General features: G+C 43.8%; 1 protein-coding gene across 1 annotated transcript in view; it reads left to right on the forward strand.

Annotated features, from left to right (window-relative positions):
• Window positions 1–5,115: 5,115 nt before the first annotated feature.
• The window catches only part of AKAP11 (A-kinase anchoring protein 11), a 28,495-nt gene continuing 11,400 nt past the window's right edge, over window positions 5,116–22,210 (forward strand). The window contains exons 1-9 of the mRNA XM_029283157.1: window positions 5,116–5,210; window positions 6,389–6,499; window positions 7,834–7,878; window positions 8,642–8,776; window positions 9,717–10,021; window positions 13,317–17,861; window positions 18,704–18,847; window positions 20,320–20,388; window positions 21,515–21,561. Coding sequence (XP_029138990.1) covers window positions 5,151–5,210; window positions 6,389–6,499; window positions 7,834–7,878; window positions 8,642–8,776; window positions 9,717–10,021; window positions 13,317–17,861; window positions 18,704–18,847; window positions 20,320–20,388; window positions 21,515–21,561 — 5,461 coding nt within the window. The 5' untranslated portion in view covers window positions 5,116–5,150. The remainder of the gene's footprint in view (window positions 5,211–6,388; window positions 6,500–7,833; window positions 7,879–8,641; window positions 8,777–9,716; window positions 10,022–13,316; window positions 17,862–18,703; window positions 18,848–20,319; window positions 20,389–21,514; window positions 21,562–22,210) is intronic.

Here is a 22,210-nt window from a genome sequence, read left to right on the forward strand (position 1 = left end):
CTATCTATCTATCTATCTATCTATCTATCTATCTATCTATCTATCTATCTATCTATCTATCTATCTATCTATCTATCTATCTATCTATCTATCTATCTATCAATCTATCTATCTATCTATCTATCTATCTATCTATCTATCTATCTATCTATCTATCTATCTATCTATCTATCTATCTATCTATCTATCTATCTATCTAATCACTCCTCTTCCTTTGAGGTTTTCTGATCCTTTTTAATGTTTGTTGGCCTCTTATTGTCCAAAAATATCTATTTTTATTGGCTTCCTAGTATTGAAACACAGTATTAATATATAGTTTAAGGTTACATGTAGCCTACGGTGTATAATAGAACACATCAGGAAAAGAATTTTGTGATGTAAATGAATTGGAAAGAGATTTTTCCTTTCCTATTAGCTTTGTTCTACAATTTTCCCCCAAACATGGAAGAAAACTGTTGTGTTTTCTGACCAATTGGGCAAAACAATTACAAGGAGATTTTTTTAAATTATTAATTAGGCTATTTGGAATTTTTAAAAGAACACTCATTGCATAGTTTTCTCCAGACTGATCTTAAAACTTCAGTTACATCAGCAACTTTTAGATATGTGTGGACTTCATTTCCCAGAATTCCCCAGAGAGCAAGATAGGAAAACAGAAAAGAAGAGCAGGAGTAGTTATTACAATAGATCGGCAGGAGCTAAACACATGTAATTATACTCCTGTTTTGCATAAGATTAAAACAGTATTTAAGTAAGAGCAACATCTACTCATAATTATCACTGCAGAGTAGGAAGGCTGCATTTTAACACTCTGTTTTTCCTAAAATTCTCAATTTTGTTCAGTGGAATGTGACTTGAGTTTCGGCAACATTTTCCCCCCCTGCATTTATGTATGATTATAGAATCCTATTACAGTCACCATCCAACTAATTAACCAGCCAACTTCTTAAAAGAATAATAATTAGAACTAAGGAGAAACTTCCTGACAGTGAGAACAATTAACCAGTGGAACAACCTACCTCCAGAAGCGGTGAATGCTCCAACACTGGATGTTTTTAACAAGAGACTGGACAGCCATTTGTCTGAAATGGTATAGGGTTTCCTGCCTGAGCAGGGGGTTGGACTAGATGACCTCCAAGGCCCCTTCGAACTTTATCATTATTATTATTATTATAATGTAACAAAACCCTGGAAATCATGATGTTGGAAGAGAAAAACATAAATATTGTCTGGGAAAGCCGTGAAAACGCTTTAAATGTTTCCAAAACATCAACAATCCTCGACTTACGACGATATTCATTTAGGGACCGTTCCAAGTGAGAACGGCACTGAAAAAGGTAGCTTAGGACTGTGTTTCACACTTATGACCGTTGCTCACGCGATCAAAACTGGCAACTGACTCGTGTTTATGACCGTTGCAGAATCCCGGGGAATCGCGTGACTCCGGGACGCTGCGACTGTCATAAATGCGAGTCGGCTGCCAAGCGTCCGATTTTCAGTCACTTGACCTGGCGATGCTGCAACGGTCGTAAGTATAAAAAACAATTATAAATCAACTTTTTTCAGTGCCAGCTCAGCAAAAAAGTTGGTATTTGTATACCCCACTTCAGCGGAAGAGCTGAAATGTCCCCAAAAAGTCAGTTTTGAGCTAAAAACTAGAGCTGGCAAAGATTGACCTTAAAATCCGGAGCAATCACGTAATCCAGATTAAGAATCTGGACTGGATTGTAGCTAAGGACGATTTATATATACGGGTCGTCCTTGGCTCATAAACAGGTTGTTTACTGACTGTTCAAAGTTACAACGGCACTGAAAAAACTAACTTATGACGGCTTTTCACACTTACGACCTTTGCAGTATCCCCTTGGTCACGTGCTCAAAATTTAGGTGCTTGGCTACTACTGACTCATCTTTATGACGGTCGCAGTGTCCCTGGGGTCACGCAAACAAACTTCTGACAAGTACAGTTAATGGAGAAGCCAGATTTCAGTTAAAAACGGTGTTACTAACTGCAGTGTAAGTGCAGTTACTAAATGTCCCCAAGTGCAGCGATTCACTTAACGACTCTGGCAAAAAAAGGTCATAAAATGGGGCAGAATTCGCTGAACGAACGTCTCGCTTCACAACAGAAAGTTTGGGCTCAATTTAATGTCGTACGTGGAGGACTAGCTGCCTACGTACAGACCGTGGAGCCACATAACATTTCGGAAACTGATTTTAACTTTTTAAAAAAACGGGTTTTTAAAAACCAGTGGGTTTATATTCCTCCGGCATGGAAGATAGACGGTATTTTGATTTACAACCGGTTGTGTGCTCCGCTGGAGGAACAACAACAGTCTTGTGGATGTGACCTCGCCGTGGCTGTGGGTCTTTTAAGGCCACAAAATTGTTTTCTGAGAATTTGGCTGAAATCTCTTCCCGAGAACAGCAACAACCATTTCCTACATTATCAGGAGATTTATGTCACTCCTGTCGGATTCTCCATGTCCCACCCGACCGACCGGCAGGAGGAACACAATTGTGGCGATTTGTGTTTCCAACAAATTGTAAAGCCAAATCATTATCTTAATTCTTTCGTTTATCTGTTATTGCTGTATCTGAGACGGGCGGCTGTGTTCTCCCACGTAAAAATTGGGTTTCAGTCGACAATACAGTTGCCAAAGGAAAGGTGTTTTTTTTATAAATTATACTGCTTTAAAAACTAGAATTTCCTTCCTTGGGGCTCTCTTTAAGGATTATTTCAGTTATTTCCTGAGCGATAAATAGCCTTACTATATTACATGCTGCCTTAAGTAGGATTTATTTCTGTTTATTGCTTGTTGTTGAGAAAAGTATATTCCTTTTTAATTGCTTGGTTCTAACTTTCTGAGGCAAAAGACTTCAGAAATGTTGTGGTAGGCAACCAGGCCTGTCTTTCTGGTCCTCAACTTACAACTGTTCATTTAGTGGCCGTTCAAAATTACAACGGTACTGAACGAAGTGACTTATGACCGTTTTACACACTTACGGCCGTTGTAGCATCCCTGAGGTCACGTGATCAAAATTCAGAGGCTTGGCAACTGGCATGTACTTACGACAGAGTCCTGGGGTCATGTGATCCCCTTTTGCAACCATCTGACAAGCAAAGTCAAAGGGGGGGGGAAGGGAAGCCGGATTCGCTTAATGACCGGGTTACTGACTTAAGGACTGCAGGGATTGACTTAACAACCGTGGGAAGTCATAAAACGGGGCAACATTCACTTAACCAACGTCTCGCTTAGCCACGGAAATTTTGGTCATAAGTCAAGGGCTACCTGTATGTGATTCAACTAAGGAGAATGGAAAGCCATTAGAATTGGCGGGAAGCGTTGTATATCAGATGACAAGGAAAAAAGAACAATTTAAGATAATTCAACGGATTTCTTTCGGCGTGTCCTAGCAAATTCGTTCATTGTTACCTGGCACTAGACTTTGCTGCACACATTACAATGGTCCCCGACTTACGACCAGGATTGAAACCCACAATTTCGTCCCTAAGCGAGACCTTTGTTAAGTGAGTTTTGCCCCATTTTACAACCTTTCTTGCCACAGTTGTTAAATGAATCACTGCAGTTGTTAAGTTAGTGACTCGGTTCCTCATTGACTTCGCTTATCAGAAGGTTGCAAAAGGGGATCAACGTGACGCCCCCGGGACGCTGCGACCGTCATAAATGTGGGTCAGTTGCCCAGCGTCGGAATTTGGATCGTGCAACCCTGGCGATGCGGCAACCGAAATTTGGGGGGGTCATAAGTGGAGAGCTCTCTCTACCAAGTTTACTATAAGTAGGTATAATACGTTCCGTCTCTTTGATGGAAGATGAAAGAGGTGGAAAGTATCCCCTGATTAAAAAAAAGATGCTGGGCCTGGTAAAGTCCCATTTTCTTGGGCTTCTGGTTCTGTCTCTCCAAGCATCCCATGAAGTTGTTTCTTCTCTCAAGATGGCGGCCTGTAGAAGACCAGGGGCGACCTAGAAGGACACGGGTGAAGGCCCTCGCCAGCCATCTGAAGCAGAGGAGACCTGGGGGCACTTCTCCCAGCATGGACCTTCAAGAAGAGAGCCTTGGGGGCTGAAGGACGCGGGGCTTTTGCGTTTGGGTAGGCACCATCGGTGGTCATAGGAGCGCGTGATGGAGAGGATGGGGTGGGGTAAGGAGGGGGGCTGGGACAACCGAAGAGATGTTGTCTTGAGCTGAATTAAAACTCTTAGGCCCGTAATAAAGCCAGAATCACAGGGCGGGTGGCATTTTGGAGTGCTTCCCGGTCCCAACCCTTAACTTGTGTTAACTTGTGTTCTCCTCCTCCTCCTCCTCCTCCTCCTCCTCCTCCTCCTCCTCCTCCTCTTCCTGCTTCTCCTCCTCCTCCTCCTCCCCCCTCCTCCTTTTCCTCCTTCTCTTTCTTCTCTTGCTTCTCCTTCTCCTCCTTTTCCTGCTTCTCCTTCTCCTCCTCCTCCTCCCTCTTCTTCTCCCTCTCCTCCTTTTCCTCCTTTTCCTCCTCCTCCTCCTCCTCCTCCTTTTCTTGCTTCTCTTGCTTCTCCTCCTCCTTTTCCTGCTTCTCCTCCTCCTCCTCCTTCTCCCTCTCCTTCTCTCTCTCCTCCTCCTTCTCTTCCTCCTTCTTTTCCTGCTTCTCCTCCTCCTTTTCCTGCTTGTCCTCCTTCTCTTCTACTCCTCCTTTTTCCTCTCCTTCTCCTCCTCCTTTTCCTCCTCCTCCTTATCTTCCTCCTTTTCCTGCTTCTCCTCCTCGTCCTCCTCCTCCTCCTTTTCTTTCTTCTCCCTCTCCTCCTCCTCCCTCTCCTCCTTTTCCTGCTTCTCCTCCTCCTCCTCCTCCTCCTCTTCTTCTTCTTCTTCTTCTTCTTCTTCTTCTTCTTCTTCTTCTTCTTCTTCTTCTTCTTCTTCTTCTTCTTCTTCTTCTTCTNCTCCTCCTCCTCCTCCTCCTCCTCCTCCTCCTCCTCCTCCTCCTTTTCCTGCTTGTCCTCCTCCTTCTCCCTCTCCTCTTCCCTCTCATTCTCCTCCTCCTCCTCCTTTTATCAACTTGATATTGCACAGTGTAGCCAGCGGTAGATTAATTAAAAAGCGTAATCCATTTTTGTATTTTAGAGATTATTGAATTCGTCGGTGAAAATAAAAATTAAAGCATGGACGGTCCTACCAGGGTCCAAAGCTGTCAGAAGAATCCTAGAGGAGCAGTGAAAAAGGTAAAAAAACCCAGTTCTTGATCCTATTGATTTGGCCGAGCTTCTCTCTTTGATGGTTTACGAGAAAGCTTTTCTTTTTTTTTTTCTTTACTTGGTTAAGGAAATTATGTTTCAGGCAATTTAGCAAGGAGGCTGCTGGGTCAAGTTCAGTAAGTCCCACAGTCAGTAGGTCAGCCTTGAAAAAGAATTTTTAAAGATGGAATCAACAGGTTGACCAAGTCCAGTCGGAACCAATGAGATATAATAATAATAATAATAATAATAATAATAATAACAACAACAACAACAACAACAACAACAACAATAATAATAATAATAATAATAATAATAATAGTTGGAAGGGACCTTGGAGGTCATCAGGTCCAACCCCCTGCTCAGGCAGGAGACCCTATACCATTTCAGACAAATGGCTGTCCAGTCTCTTCTTAAAAACTTGACAACCTCAACAACACTTGAATTTCTTTTTTTCTGAATATGAATAGTTTTTTCTCCTTTTCCTAGAGGAAAACAAGTCCTTGTCTCAAATCCCCTTTGATACCTTCATCCAGCATTTGCTGGAACGAGCAATTGTAATAAATTTTAACTCAATAAACCCTTCAGACCGAATCTGTGGGACATCCCTCTTGAGATTCTTCTCCTCAGCAAACCCCCAGTCTCCTAGCTTTCGGGGAGCCTTCAAAAAAGATGATCCCCCCCCACTCCCCAAATTCTTACACTTAGTTTGAACCACAGGAAAATCAAAACCTTAAGACCTCAGGATAAAATAAGAGTTTCTGCGGAATCCTGAATAAAAAGGAAAAGAGAAAAACCCCAAAACCCTGCAGAGAATAGCTACAGATAAAGTGTAGCTTGGCACCGCAACTGAGCACAAAATTTTGGTTGTTAAGAAAGACCGTTGTTTTGCCTCATTTCATGGCCTTTTTTTTTGCCACCCTTGCAATGTGAATCCCTGTAGCTGTTCAGTGACTGACGTCTTTGTGAAGTGGAATGGTTTCCCCGTGGACGTTGCTCGTCAGAAACGGTTGCAAAAAGCCGTCGCGTTTACCAATCCCCTTATTTATTTCTCTCTCTCTCTCTCTCTCTCTCTCTCTCTCTCTCTCTCTCTCTCTCTCTCTCTCTCTCTCTCTCTCTCTCTTTCTTTCTCTCTCTCTCTCTCTCTCTCTCTCTCTCTCAAACAGAATTTGGGTGAACCTTCCTTCTCTCCAATGACGCCGTTTCTGCAAAGTCAAAAACCGCTGTGCGCCGTCTCCGCAGAAGAGTCGGCCAAAGAGGACGAAAATTTCAACGAGGTTAGGCCGTTTTGCATCCTTGTGTGTGTGTGTGTGTGTTTAAATTGATAACAATATTAAATACGCCCTTCACTCTGTCCTTCAGCCAGGAGGAGAGAGAGACCCTTCCCTCCGTCACGTTCGCCATCTTCTATCTTTTATTATTTTTATTTATTTTTAGAACATGTTATTAGATGATGGGATAAAATAACAAAATGCAAAAGCAGACAGGACACGGTGGGGAGGGAAAGGGGAAAGGAAAGTGAGGAGGAGAGGGGGAAAGGGAAGGAAAGGGAAGGAAAGGAAGATAGAAAAAAGGAAAGGAAAGGGAGATAGAAGAAAGGAAAGGAAAGGAAAGGAAGATAGAAAAAAGGAAAGGAAAGGAAAGGAAGATAGAAAAAAGGAAAGGAAAGGAAAGGAAGATAGAAAAAAGGAAAGGAAAGAAAGATAGAAAAAAGGAAAGGAAAAGGAGATAGAAAAAAGGAAAGGAAAGGGAGATAGAAAAAAGGAAGAAAGGGAGATAGAAAAAAGGAAAGGAAAAGGAGATAGAAAAAAGGAAAGGAAAGGAAGATAGAAAAAAGGAAGAAAGGGAGATAGAAAAAAGGAAAGGAAAGGAAGATAGAAAAAAGGAAAGGAAGATAGAAAAACGGAAAGGAAAGGGAGATAGAAAAAAGAAAGGAAAGGGAGATAGAAAAAAGAAAGGAAAGGAAGATAGAAAAAAGGAAGAAAGGGAGATAGAAAAAAGGAAGAAAGGGAGATAGAAAAAAGGAAAGGAAAGGAAGATAGAAAAAAGGAAAGGAAAGGAAGATAGAAAAAAGGAAAGGAAAGGAAGATAGAAAAAAGAAAAGGAAAGGGAGATAGAAAAAAGAAAAGGAAAGGGAGATAGAAAAAAGGAAAGGAAAGGAAGATAGAAGAAAGGAAAGGAAAGGAAGATAGAAAAAAGGAAAGGAAAGGGAGATAGAAAAAGGAAAGGAAAGGAAGATAGAAAAAAGGAAAGGAAAGGAAGATAGAAAAAAGGAAAGGAAAAGAAGATAGAAAAAAGGAAAGGAAAGAAAGATAGAAAAAAGGAAAGGAAAGGGAGATAGAAAAAAGGAAAGGAAAGGAAAGGAAGATAGAAAAAAGGAAAGGAAAGAAAAGGCATTGATTTACGACTTCCTCTGTTGCAGTAGAATAAATCGATAGCATCAAACCTCAACTTTTTACTTTCATGTCATAGTATAAACCAGTCGCTTCTATAACAATGAATCAATCTAATCAGTAAAGCCCCAAATCAAAGTTATAACACACTTCAAACCTGTATATATTTCTTTCCACAATGTACGTGACCTCTCTTTATTTGTGTATTTCTGTTCCAGGTCACGTTTCTCTGTTTTGCCAACGACTCAGCTGTGGCACCCAAGGTAGGTCCTTTCAGAAGGAAGGCTGCATCAATTCAATATTTCTGGGTGGGTTGTTTTTGGGGACCGGGGCCCTGACCATCCCTTTTTGTTATTAAGAGAAATTAAAAGATACTCATGAAGGTACTTGAATAGCAGAAGAGGCCAGGTGTCACAATACAGGTAGTCCTCGACTTAACCACCGCAACGGAGCCCAAAATTTCTGTTGCTAAGTGAGACAGGTTTTAAGTGAGCTTTTTGCCCCATTTTTCGACCTTTCTTGCTACAGTTGTTTAGCGAATCCCTGCAGTTGTTAAGTTCGTAACACGGTTGTTAAGTGAATCTGGATTTCCCACTGACATTTCTGTTGCTAAGCGAGGCATTCGCCAAGTGAGTTTCGCCCCGTTTTACGACTTTTCCTGCCACCGTTGTTAAATGAATCCCTGCAGTTGTTAAGTCAGTAACGCGGTTCTTAAGCGATTCCGGCTTCCCCCATTGGCTTTGCCTGTCAGAAGGTCTGATGTGACCCCGGGACACCGAAACTGTCATAAGTACATGCCAGTTGCCGAGCCTCTGAATTCTGATCACGTGACCGTGGGGGAGGTTGCAACCGTTGTGTGAAAAACGGTCATCAGTCCTCTGTTTCAGTGCCGTGATAACTGTGAACGGTCACTAAATCATCTGTTGTAAGTTTTGTTATGTTTGGTTGAAAAACTCGCCGGCGGAATCTGCTGATAATTTCCCTACTCAAGTTGCATTGTTCTCAATTGTGCTCTGCTGGGTTTAGGAATTGGCAACCGTCTCTGTAGGCCTTCCAGATGTTCTGACATCAGCCCAGTGGTGCAGTTTGCACGACCAGGAAGCTCTTCTGCTAAAGGATGTGTGCAAACCGGCAGAGACGAGTCACGACTTCCGACAAAAGGTAAGAGAATCGAACATGAGGTTGTTTGTCTGCTTTTCAAAGATCTGTTAAGGTGACTCAGTGCTCTGGATGAAAAGAATCTGAACCAGTAATAATAATAACAACAACAACAACAACAACAACAAAAATAACAATAATAATAATAAAGTTGGAAGGGACCTTGGAGGTAGAATAGAATAGAACAGAACAGAACAGGGCAGGGCAGGGCAGGGCAGGGCAGGGCAGGGCAGGGCAGGGCAGGGCAGGGCAGGGCAGGGCAGAGCAGGGCAGGGCAGAGCAGAGCAGAGTAGAGTAGAATAGAATAGGAGCTGGAAGGGACCTTGGAGGTTATCTAGTCCAACCCCCTGCTCAGGCAGGAAACCCTGTACCATTTCAGACAAATGGCTGTCCAGTCTCTTCTTAAAAACCTCCAGTATTGGAGCATTCACCGCTTCTGGAGGCAGGTAGTTCCACTGGTTAATTGTTCCAACTGTCAGGAAATGTCTCCTTAGTTCTAGGTTGCCTCTCTCTTTGATCAGTTTAATCAGATTAATTTAATTCAATCAGATTAATCAGCCCATTTATGATATACAGATAGTCCTTGACTTACAACTGAGTCCGTAATTTCTGTCACTAAAAAAATAAAAATGTTTGATTTTATTTATCCCTTGTGGAATTGCTGTATCTCCCAAAGATGGTGATGGTGAAACGTTTACTGGCAAACTAACACACACACACACACACACCCTCTAAATTCTACTGCTACCTATATTTAAAAGACATTTATTTTGAAGCGTAACAATACCAAACAAAAGACAAGACAAAAGATGGCGAGAAAGGTCGTAAAATGGGGCAAAATTCACTTCACCAATGTCTCACTTATATGTGGGGCTCCATTGTATTTGTAAGTCGAGGACTATCCAATAAACAACCTGTGGGTTTTTTTTCCTTCTGTTTCCAGCGGAATTGCGCTTCGCGAGTCCTGTGCGTGATGAGATTGTCTTCTTCGTTTCCGAGACTCAGAGCGGACGCTGTAGTCGCTCTGCTGAGTAAGTACACAGCCGCCATCCGATGCACGGAGGAAAGGCACGCCTTGCCGAAACCGGCGCCGGACTCCGTCCACACCGAGAACGATGACACCAATCAATCCGTGTCCTCCATTGAAGACGACTTTGTCACGGCTTTAGAGCACTTAGAGGAAGAGGAGCCGGCAAAGGCCGTCCATACTGGTGAGTCGCCCCCCCGGAGTATTGTGCCTTCTTCAGCGTTTTTGGGTTTATGCAATGTACGTTTAATGATGGCATGGTCTAATTAAAGTTTATTTTGCAGAAATATTTCCGTACATTGTATATTGTATAAGAGCCATGGGTGGTGCAGTGGTTAGGAGGCAGTATTGCAGGGAAAACTCTGCTAATTGTCAGGAGTTCGATCCTGACCAGCTCAAGGTTGACTTAGCTTTCTGAGAGATCTGTCTGTCTGTCTGTCTGTCTGTCTGTCTGTCTGTCTGTCTGTCTGTCTGTCTGTCTGTCTGTCTATCTGTCTATCTATCTATCTATCTATCTATCTATCTGCCGTGGTGGTGCAGTGGTTAGAATGCAGCATTGCAGGCAAACTCTGCTTACTGTCACGAGTTCGATCCTAACCAGCTCAAGATTGACTCTGCCTTCTGAGAAATTGATCTGTTTATCTGTCTGTCTGTCTGTATCTCTGTCTGTCTGTCTGTCTGTCTATCTATATCTGTCTGTCTGTCTATATCTCTATCTGTCTGTCTATCTCTATCTAACTATCTATCTAACCATCCATCCATCCATGCATCCATCCATGCATCCATCCATCATCTATCTGCTGTGGTGGTGCAGTGGTTAGAATGCAGCATTGCAGGCAAACTCTGCTCAGTGTCAGGAGTTCGATCCTGACCAGCTCAAGGTTGACTCAGTCTTCCATCCTTTCAAGGTCGGTAAAATGAGGACCCAGATGGTTGGGGGCAAGAGGTTGACCCTGTAAACCACTTAGAGAGAGCTGTAAAGCACTGTGAAGCGGTATATAAGTCTAAGTGCTATTGCTATTTTATTTCCCCTAAAATGCTTCTAGACCCAAAGAGAGATCAGATCTAGAAGCCACCTGAGAAAATAAAGAGCATAGGTGGATCTGGTGACTAGACTTTTGTTTTTTTCACGACAAGCATCTGTGCCAGATTTTGTCGCCATCTTGTTTCCTGACTTTCATGCAGTGATCTGCATGATCTATTTTGGTGTGGTGTCCTTGGTGCTCTCTGAGCTTGGCTGTTTGCTTGTAGACATTTCATTACTCAACTAGGTAACATCATCGGTGGTAGGTGATAATATTAGCATAAATAGGCTTAGTTTTTTAGATGGGTCATGAAATGTCTGCAAGAAAACAACCAAGCTCAGAGAGCACCAAGGACCCCCACAGTTCAACCCTGAGCTACTAATATATTTTTGTATTTCAGAGTTGCTGTGTCCATCCTTGTGTTAATAGAAAGAATTGGTTCTAGTAGACTAGAATTGTGGTATACAAGTGTCTGCCAGAAGTTACTAAGCATGATAATGTTTTACAATAAAAATAATCGCGCCTTACTTGAAATGTTCTACTTGCCTCTAAACAGTGTAATTAGATATAAGTCATTTTGTACTTATACAGCACCAAAAGAAAAAAGAAAAAAGTCATAACTATGTAGAACGTGGCACATAATTGACCCTTCGAGCTTTTAAAGCAAAACAATTAGCAATAATGCTCCTAGCCTAATTGTCGTTTTTGCCCTATTTCAACATTAAAAAGCCATATATTGTGACTTAATACCCACACAAAACTCACAGTTATAGCATGTAGACAAGCATAACAGCCCATGTGCGCTCACCAGATATTATTCTCTTTGTAATTACATCAAATACATTGTTGTTTCCATTTTAATTTGTTCTGACAAACAGAGAAATAAATAAAACCTGCTCCTTTTTTTGGTAGCGTAGCTCTGATATTGTCTTTCTAAATATCTCAGAGAGTGAGAGTTATTCAAAATTAGGTGCTCTAGAGAGACATATCTTTGGGCAAATTAATGTCACTATGTCAACCTGGCAGACATTACAGGATTTAAACAATCAGCATTTCTTAATTCAGGAAGAGGAATTGACCACTTTTTGAAACATGCACACTAAAGGTATTGAAAACATACATTTTTAAAAATAAAAATAAAAATTGCAGAGCGTGCCAATAGCTTAGCAGCATAAATGCTTTTGCCTTTACGGCTGGCTGCACCGTTTTTTATTTCAATATAATGAGAAATATTTTCAAGTGATCTGGAAGAATTTTAACAGAAGAACAAAACAGCAGAGGGGGAAGGGACTTTGGAGGTCATCTAGCCCAACCCCCTGCTTAAGCAGGAGACCCTACACCATTTCAGACAACTGGCTGTCCAGTCTCTTTTTAAAAAAGCTCCAGTGATGCAGCATCCACAACTTCTGGAGGCAAGCTGTTCCACTGGTGGATGGTTCTCACTATCAGGAAGTTTCTCCTTAATTTCAGGTTGGTTTTCTGCTTAGTGCTTAGTGTAACACTTAGACTTATATCCCGCTTCTCAGTGCTTTACAGCCCTCTCTAAGCAGTTTACAGAGAATCTATTGTCCCCCAACAATCCGGGTCCTCATTTTACCGACCTCGGAAGGATGGAAGGATGAGTCAACCTTGAGCTGGTCAGGATCAAACTCCTGGCAGTGAGCAGAGTCAGCCTGCAATACTGCATTCTAACAGAAAGGAAGGAAGGAAGGAAGGAAGGAAGGAAGGAAGGAAGGAAGGAAAGGAAGGAAGGAAGGAAGGAAAGGGCAATAAGCTCTTAGACTTATATCCCACTTCACAGTGCTTTACAGCCCCCTCTAAGCGGTTTATAGAGTCACCCTTTTGCCCCCAACAATCTGGGTCTTTGTTTTACCGAACGTGGAAGGATGGAAGCTGAGTCAACCTTGAGCCAGTCAGGATCGAACTCCTGGAAGTGGGCAGAGTCAGCCTGCAATGCAGCATTATAACCACTGTGCCATCAAGGAAGGAATGAAGGGAGGGAAGAAGGGCGGGAAGGAGGGAGGGAGGAAGGAAGGAAGGAAGGAAGGAAAGATCGCACTAGCACTTAGACTTATATACCGCTTCACAGTGCTTTACAGCCGCTCTCTAAGCGGTTTACAGAGTCAGCACATTGCCCCCAACAATCTGAGTCCTCATTGTACTGACCTTGGAAGGATGGAAGGCTGAGTTAACCTTGAACCGGTCAGGATCGAACTGCCAGAAGCCACCGGCCACCCGAATTAGCCTGCAATACTGCATTCTAACCACTGTGCCACCATGGCGCAGGGGAGTTTCCTACGATAAATCCATTTTTTTTGGCCATTGTTTCTTATTTCTGCTAGTTGTCTGATTTTGATTCATGTGCCATTAAACTGGTGTCAGGTCTTAATAGCCACCCAGATAGATCTTCTCCAAGATAGATTACAAAAATGCCTTCTCTTTATTTTCTTTCTTCTCTCCCCCCTTTTTTTGGAATAGAATCTGAGAAGAGTCCAGAGTCTTCTCCAAAGACCAGCTTTGCCCATCATCTCAAATCTAATGATCAGAAGTCCTTCATCAGTTCTCTGTATCGGAGGCCATCGGTCAAGTCCTCCATCTCCTTGGTGAACATCTTAGAACTTGAAGAACTGTCATCTTCCGTAAGAAATCCGGTCTCCGCTTCTCTTTCTGATCCTTGGATACAGAGAAGTTTTTTCAGGTCCCATGGTTCTTCGGATCGCAGTGTTAATTTTTTGCACAAAACCTTGTTCTCCTCCTCCCCTGCCGACTCGTCCGAGTCAGACTGCTCTAGTCCAAGCCCTGTCATCTTCTTGGATGAAGAAGGGTATCAAAAAAGTTTGAAGGCAAAGCTTCAACTCCCCAAAATCCCAGTAGGGAAAGACGGGGTAGAAGATTCTGACTCTGAAGTCAGCGAGTTTTTTGATAGTTTTGACCAGTTTGATGAACGTGAACAAACTTTGGAAGACGGTCCTAAAGGTTCTCGAGATCCCACCGCCGCAAGTCATACCTCACAGAAAAGCATTGTTTCGTGTAAGAAGCCCTGCTCCACAACGTCAATGAATCCCCAAAAGTTCAAGTGTGATCGTCCCGTTCTCCCAGCCAACGTAAGGAAGCCAACTCCACGCAAACCGGAATACCACAATCTGCTGGATGTCCCAGATTCTCCCCGCCTGATCAAAAATCCAGCTGACGACCACACGGCCTTGTTCAGCCCAATCAGATCTTCTGCTTTCAGTCCGTTAGGCACTTGCTTTCCCACAGAGTGCCTTTGTCGAATCAATCGCGATTCCTTTAGCCAAAACCACAACCTTGTCTATCACACCTACTCGGATTTTGCAAATAATATTTCCTTTGAAATTCTGGGTTCTGTGTGTAATGCTAGACCACCCTCCTTGTGTAGATGCACACAGGAGATGATCAGCCAGGGTAGGATTGTCTCGGAAGAAGAGAAAGACCGAACGGCCAAAACTCAAAGAGAAATATCTAGAAAAGGACTTCATAAGAAAGATAAATCCAAACACAAGTCTGGGGTGATTAAAGACCACATCCAGAAATTTGCTTCAGAGCTGGTGGAAACGAGTTTCGGAAGTGCGTTTAAAGACCTTCAGAAGGGCGTTTCTTCATGTACCAACGCATTGTGTCACTTGGCTGCTAAGTTGACTTCTTCGGTCTTCCAGATGGCCTTCTACGAGATTGGGAGGCAGCAGGCTCTTTTACTGAAAAAGAAAGCCCTAAATGGCTTAGCGGGGTTTTTGGTGAGCCAAGCCGTCACAGGAGCTTTGAAAGAACTATACTCCGTAAAGCAACAAATGTTTACGAACACCGTTACCAAATTTGCAGCGAACCTGGCCGAGGAGCTGATATTTGAGGGGATAATGGAAGTTTGTCAGTTTTCACATCCAGCGACGCCCACGGCATCTCATCAGGGCTCCTTCCAGTATGACAATACCGTCGTATGGTCCTATGCCAAAGACTTGTCTGAATCCGTCATCCAGGATGCTTTTATCGAGTTATCACAGGTCGATGTGAGCTTTACACCGCAAGCTGCAATCAGCGTTTCCGTGGACAACGTACAATATGTCAGCACAGAAAGAGTGGTAGAGTTAACCCCGACATCCAATGGATCTTCTGAGCTTTGTGAGAAAGTGCCGGTGGCCTTGAACCCTGCTTGGGAATTCAGGAAGGAACACACTATTAGTAGAGCCTTGTTCTACACATCTGGCATTGCAAGTTCAATTCCGGTGCCCTTAGCCGGAAGCATCCTTTCTCAGCACCAGATTTTATGGAACGAAGCCAAAGCCAAGAATCAATCGGCGTCCGGGAACATGCTCTCCTTCTACAAAGGGCCCACAGAAACGTGTTGTGTCACCCGAAAGAATCAAAGTGAAGTATCCTCACTTAGAAATGTCTACCTGACCACTGGTTTCACACCGGAGAACGAATGCAAGCCACCCGACCAGCCTGAGGCCAACAAACTTGCTGAAATATCGAGCATCAATAACTTTTCAGGAACGATGGTCGATATGATCGTGTCAGAAGCCTACGAAGCCGTCACTTCTTCCAGGGTTTCTAAATCAACAGAGCAGTACACCGGCGTGCTGCAAATGAAGAATGCTCCCTATTTGCAGTGCATTGGGAAAGACTCCTGCAAGAATATGTTTGCTAACTATTTGACCAAACGGATCATAAAACAGTCTGTCGACGAGACGAAATCGGCATGTTCGGCTACCGGCGAAAAATTAGCCTACTGCGTTGGGCTGGGAACCAATGCAAGAAGCCGTAAGAAGGAATCGCAGAGCGTAGCGAAACAAGGAGACAACACGAAGAATATCCCGGTTATCGTGGGTCAGCAGCAGATGCCTTTAAACAACATATCGAAATTTCATATCTCTACTGCTTCTTCGAATCGGTGTCTGCTGTTGGGGTGTAAAGACGGTGTTCAGGAAAAAAGGAAACGGGCGGCTTGCAAACCATCCCCAAGTACACCCTCTCCTGTCGCGTCATTTGCCAAATCTGATGAGCAGGTGCCAGATGTGGAAGACAGTTCAGCGATACCGATCAGTACTTTACTTGAAAAACGGAGCGTGTCTAAAGCCACAGGAGGTTCTGCATTTGGTCGCGAAGTGTCTTTTTCAGAAATAAATAACTGTTCTGTGGTGCCTAAGTGTGAAGATGCACTTCAGCTGGAAGATAAATTGAGTGTCGGAGAGAGAAACCTTCTCGTGGTGACAGAAACACCGCCATCTACGCCTTTAGTACCTTCTCAGGCAAGCTCGGAGTGGAGTTTAAGGACGTTAACAAAAAAGCTGAAAGGGGAATTAGCGAAGGAGTTTGCACCTGCTACACCCCCTTCGACTCCTTACGTACCAGAAACAGATGGAATATACACTCCGGAATGTGAACACTTAGAAAAGGAAGAGTTTATGCTGAAATTAATGCGGTCTCTTTCTGAAGAAGTGGAAAACAAGGAAGTTGAAGAAGAATCTGCCACACTGATAGAGCAAATTCAACCATCGGGACCGACAATAGATTATGCTGATCATCTGGCAACTTGTATCATCTCTATGGCAACCGAACAGGCCTCTTCACGTTTGCAAGATAAAGCTACTCTGAAGAATGGATACTTTCAAGTGAGCACGGAAGACAAAAGACGGGGGTATTCCACGCTTGTTAACCTTCCAGAAAAAAACACGCACTCTTTGTGGATTTACGCTGGTGAAATGGCTGGAAGAGTCCTCCGAGAAGCCAAGAAAAGGGTCAACTCAAGGCAGTGTAAACTTCTGAGGCTCAGTCAAGTTAATTACGAGGGCGATTGCTTTCATCTGAAAAGAAGTTATCACGAATGTTGGTCGAAGGACAGAAGACAAAAGTCACGTGGTAGAGAACCGGATGGTTCTGTTCTTCCTGTACCCCTGAATTCGGAAGCTTTGGGTCTTAACTCCAAGTATCCGAGCTGCGAAAGTGTGACGGATGAATACACTGATCACATCATTCGGATTTTGAAACAGGAAGGGGGACACGGTGACCTCATCATGGACAATTTTGCAAGCAGGCTCGCTTACAAATCGGTGCGATCTGGAATACAGCAAGCCGCCAGGAAACTCCGAGTGAAGTACAGTAGAAAGGTCACTCCCGAAAAGAGCTTCAGGCTAAACGGTAAGCTTGAAGTTGAGGCAGCAAACCAGGATGTAGATCTAAAGAATCAGAAGAACAGTATGATGCTTCATCTTGCCAAGCAGCCTTGTAGGAGCCGGTGTCCCTTACATGGAGCTGAAAGTTCAAAGTTGCTGGATTTTTCGGAATCTCTCGCTTGTCGGATCACATCGGATGCCAGAAGGACATTCACGTCCACGACGAGTTTACCCAAATCTTTGACGGATTCTTGTTTGTACCAACCATCCCGAGACGATAAAGTGACAGATTTCAAAGCAACGTGGACTCAAAGACTGCCTTCTTCACGTTGCAGGCAGAAACTGTATCACAGCACTGAGAGTTTGAGGGACTCTACCTATCAAGAGAATGTTTTGCAAGCCCTAGATCAATACGCAAAGAAGATAGTAGACGACACTTTAGAAGTGAGTTTAGAATCAGCTACTCGGCAAGCTCCCGAAGGCTGGACAAAAGGAGAGAGATTAACCTGGGACAAAAAAATGACTCCATTTTCTATAGCTGCCTGCAAACACTGCAGTCTGAAAGAACGCCACTCCTGCACGGGAGGTTCGTCTCTGCAGCTAGCTGGACAAGAACTTCCTTCTAACGTTCGATACGCTTCAGACGGGAGTGTAAACATCACCTTGCCTAAGTCTCACGTGCTTCATTTGGACATTCCCCAAATTCACGTCAATCTGGACGAGAAGGTCATATTTGCTGAAAACCTGGCCCCTGTCACTTTGGACCGAGCAAGGAGGCAGCTGAGCAACACTAGTTTGACAGCCGATAGCGGAATCAGTCAAGATGGAATCAGCTTTGCCGAAAGTCTAACCACAGAAATTATGACTTCTTGCATGACAAATATTGCTCCCGCCATCAATATAAGGTAATGTTGATTTTTTGGCATGGAATATATAGTGTAGGAGGCGGAGTTGGGGGGAGGGCGGAGTTGAATGAGTCCTTAGCCTAGAATTGTTACGTTCCTATAAACAGTCTAACTCCAACTCCTCTTGAATTCTGTTGACCCTTATCTAGCACCAATTTAATATTGAACTTGGGGTGGGGGAGTTAATCGAGTCACCAGCCTAGAGTCGTTATGTTCCCACAAACCATGTTAAGTCCAACTCCTCTTGAATTCTGTTGACCCTTATCTAGCACCAATTTAGCATTGAACTTGAGTTGACTAGATTAGGAGAAGAGAAGGAGAGCGGGGGGTGGGGAGTTAAACGAGTCACCAGCCTAGAGTCGTTATGTTCCCACAAATGGCCTAAGTCCAATCCTTCTCGAATTCCATTGACCCTTAACTGGTGCCAGTTTAGTATTGAACTTCAGTTGACTAGATCAGGGGTCTTCCAACTTGGCCCTTTTATGACTTGTGGACTTCAACTCCCAGAATTCCTCAGCCAGGCACGCTGGCTGAGGAATTCTGGGAGTTGAAGTCCACAAGTCATAAAAGGGCCAAGTTGGAAGACCCCTGGACTAGATTAATGTCAGGAATCAGGACCATATGTTAGGTTGCAGTTCAGAAGATTTAGTGCTCAAGTCTATACACACAAATCTATAAGGGGTGGAACTGATGTCACGAAGCTTGTTCCATCTTTCTGAAACAGCCGTTGAAATTTGAAGACACCTCTGGAGTAGGTTCCATGGGTGGTCAACAGTGAAGGAAGGTCAGGTATCTGGGATGCAAGGACAAATAGTGATGCTACCCCTTTTAACGTGTCTTAGCGCCATGGAAACAGAGGGAGTGAATTCTGCTGAATCCGTGGTCAGCCAGCATACTGGAGATGACAGCACCGGCAGCTGGTCCAACCTGAGTTTTGATGAGGAACATCCAGATGAGAGCAGCAGTTTTCTCCACCTCAGCGATAGGTAACTAAAATTTATTTCTAACGGCGACTGATGATGTCCCATCGATCAGTATCAACTCTTAGGGACCACCCAGGCGGAACTTCTCCAGAACGAATGTCTAATGTACAGTGTTGGATGACATGGCTGGACTATCCTTCTTAGACTGTGAAGGTCCGTGGTTGACTTTAACAGAATTTAGCTTGAGAAACTGGTGCTTTCTAAATGTCGAATGATTGAACTGTGAGATAAGGCATTTGTTACCGAAAATACGTGGTGGCGCGGTGGTTAGCAGTCTACGACTCTGCCCACAGTCTGGAGTTTGATCCTGATGGAGCTCAGGGTTGATTCAGCCTTCCGAGGTCGGTAAAATGAGGACCCAGATTGTTGGGGGCGATAGGCTGACTCTGTAAACCGCTTAGAGAAAGCTGTGAAGCACTGTGAAGTGATATATAAGTCTAAGTGCTAATGCTATTGCTATAAAAAATATTCCCACTGCCAGGAGTTCGATCCTGACTGGCTCAAGGTTGACTCAGCCTTCCATCCTTCCGATGTCGGTAAAATGAGGACCCAGATTGTTGGGGGCCAAAAGCTGACTCTGTAAGCCACTTAAAGAGGTCTGTAAAGCACTGGGAAGCGGTATATAAGTCTTAAGTGCTAATGCTATTGCTATAAAAACATTCCCACTGCCAGGAGTTCGATCCTGACCAGCTCCAGGTTGACTCAGCCTTCCCAAGTCAGTAAAATGAGGACCCAGATTGTTGGGGGCTACAGGCTGACTCTGTAAACTGCTTAGAGAGGGCTGTAAAGCACTGGGAAGTGGTATATAAGTCTAAATGCTATTGCTATTGCTAGCTCTGCCCACTGCCAGGAGTTCAATCCTGACCCGCTCAAGGTTGACTCAGCCATCCATCCTTCCGAGGTGGGTAAAATGAGGACCCAGATTGTTAGGGGGGCAAGAGGCTGACTCTGTAAACCGCTTAGAGAGGGCTGAAAAGCACTGTGAAGTCTCAGTGCTATTGCTATTTTATTTTATTTCCCCTAAAATGCTTCTAGACCCAAAAGAGAGATCTAGAAGCAATCTTAGAAAAATAAAGAGCATAAATAGGTCTGGTGACTCAGTTGCTAGACTTTTATTTTTTTTTCATGACAAGCATCCATGCCAGATTTTGCCACCGTCTTATTTCCTGACTTTCACGCATGATCTACCATCTCCACCTTCTCTGGTGCCTTGCCCTCTAAGTTGAAGGTCCTCAACTGGATCCTTGAGACAGATCCCTCCGCCCACCGATATGGGAGTGGGAGAAAAAATAACTTGTGGGCTGGCTTTTTCTTCTCCTGATGGTCATCCTTGCTTGTTGTTCTTGGACGCTCCTCAAAAGCGATGGAGCCCCTCCATCGTCCATCTGAAGCAACCCAATGGACTGTGGGAAGTTCTGGTGGAACTAACTATCTATTTTTTTGTAGTTCAGCCCTCTTCTCTTCTCTCCTGGCAGTAATGGTAACAGCAGTAGCTGGAGCAGTCTTGGTTTAGAAGGAGATTTGTCCTTTCCAACATCAGACAGGTTGGTCAAACCAAGACCCAACAACAGGACGGTCCCCTTCCGTTTTAATGCATGATCATGATTACTTTTCAAGACCCAACAATCTGGTGCATTTCAGTGGCCACTCACCATCGGCCTGCTTTTCACTTACAGCCGTGCTGTTCCTTAACCAACTCCATACAGACCGGGGGGGGGGGTTGTGTTCCATTTTGATTGTGTTACGGTGTGAATGCCTTTTCAGAAAGAACGACAACCATCCAATCTATTTTGTGCATCTCCCGCTTGCTTTCCCCCCCTCTCCTGTCTGTTATTTCTTCCTAAGGATAAGGGCTTGCTTCCTACAATATTTCTGGTTTTTGGTTTTTTGTTTTTAACCCAACCCCCAACTCAAATTGTTCTCCTCACTCTCTGCTACCCCTTAGAAATCTTTTGTAGACCTTTGAAGCAATACTTTCTTCTTGAAATCATTTGATGAAAGAAAGAAAGAAAGAAAGAGAGAGAGAGAGAGAGAGAGAGTTAGAGAGAGAGAGAGGAAAGGAAAGGGAAGGGAACGGAAGGAAGGAAGGAAGGAAGGAAGGAAAGAGAGAGAGAAAGAGAGAGAGAGAGAGAGAGAGAAAGAAAGGAAAGGAAGGAAAGGAAAGAAAGAGAAAGAGAGAGAGAAAAGAAAGGAAGGAAGGAAAGAGAGAGACAGAGAGAGAAAGGGAAGGAAGGAAGGAAGGAAGGAAAGAAAGAAAGAAAGAGAAAGAAAGAGAGAGAGAGAAAGAAAGGAAGGAAAGAAAGAAAGAGAGAGAGAGAGAGAAAGAAAGGAAAGGAAGGAAAGAAGGAAAGAAAGAGAGAGAGAGAGAGAGAGAAAGGAAAGGAAGGAAGGAAGGAAGGAAAAGAAAGAAAGAAAAAGAAAGAAAGAAAGAAAGAAAGAAAGAAAGAAAGAAAGAAAGAAAGAAAGAAAGAAAGAAAGGTGGACTTTAATTATTTTACCCGGGCAATTTGCGAGGAAATGGTGTGAGAAGCAAGGCTTCCTTTTCCACCGTGATTCCTTACAACCTTTTGTCGGTTCATACTATTCTTTCTTGAATGTTCATCCCTGCCTGCCCATCACCGAAGGCGTTAATAGGATCAGCCATTCTCATGGTGCTCCTTTCTTTTCTAGTGATGGAACAGAAGACAAAGAGGAAGAGCTTAAAGATTCCACAGAAGGTAAGGTTGAAGAGGAGTGAATGTGGCCTGGATGCTGCATCTAGTTTGGTCACCGTGCTGCAAAATAGATGCTGAGACTCTGGAAAGAGTACAGAGAAGAGCAACAAAGATGATCAGGGGACTGGAGGCTAAAGCATATAAGGAAAGGTTGATGGAATTGGGGATGTCTAGTTTAATGAAGAGAAGGACGAGGGGGGACAGGATAGCAGTGTTCCAGTATCTCAGGGGCTGCCCCAAAGAAGAGGGAGTCAAGCTGTTCTCCAAAGCGCCTGAAGGCAGGACGAGAAGCAACGGATGGAAACTAAGCAAGGAGAGAAGCAACCTGGAACTAAGGAGAAACTTCCTGACAGTTAAAACAATTAGCCAGTGGAACAACCTGCCACCAGAAGCTGTGAATGCTCCAACACTGGAAGTTTTTAAGAAGAGACTGCAGACTTCCGGTGGCAGGGAGACTTCCGGTGGCAGGCGATTTCGCTGGTCGCAGCTGCTTGCTGCCTCCCGCCTGTTTTGCGTAAAAGCCGGTTTGACAGCCAGCATCTGCTGTCAAACGGCTTGATACCTTTCCCCTGGGCATAAGGGGATCGGTGAGCTGCCCGGGGTAGGAGTTGAGTTCCCGAGTCGTCCTATATGGACGATGCAGGCGAGAACT

This window comes from Protobothrops mucrosquamatus, unplaced genomic scaffold, assembly GCF_001527695.2.
Source record: "Protobothrops mucrosquamatus isolate PMUCROS unplaced genomic scaffold, P.Mucros_1.0 scaffold28, whole genome shotgun sequence".
Lineage (NCBI taxonomy): Eukaryota > Metazoa > Chordata > Lepidosauria > Squamata > Viperidae > Protobothrops > Protobothrops mucrosquamatus.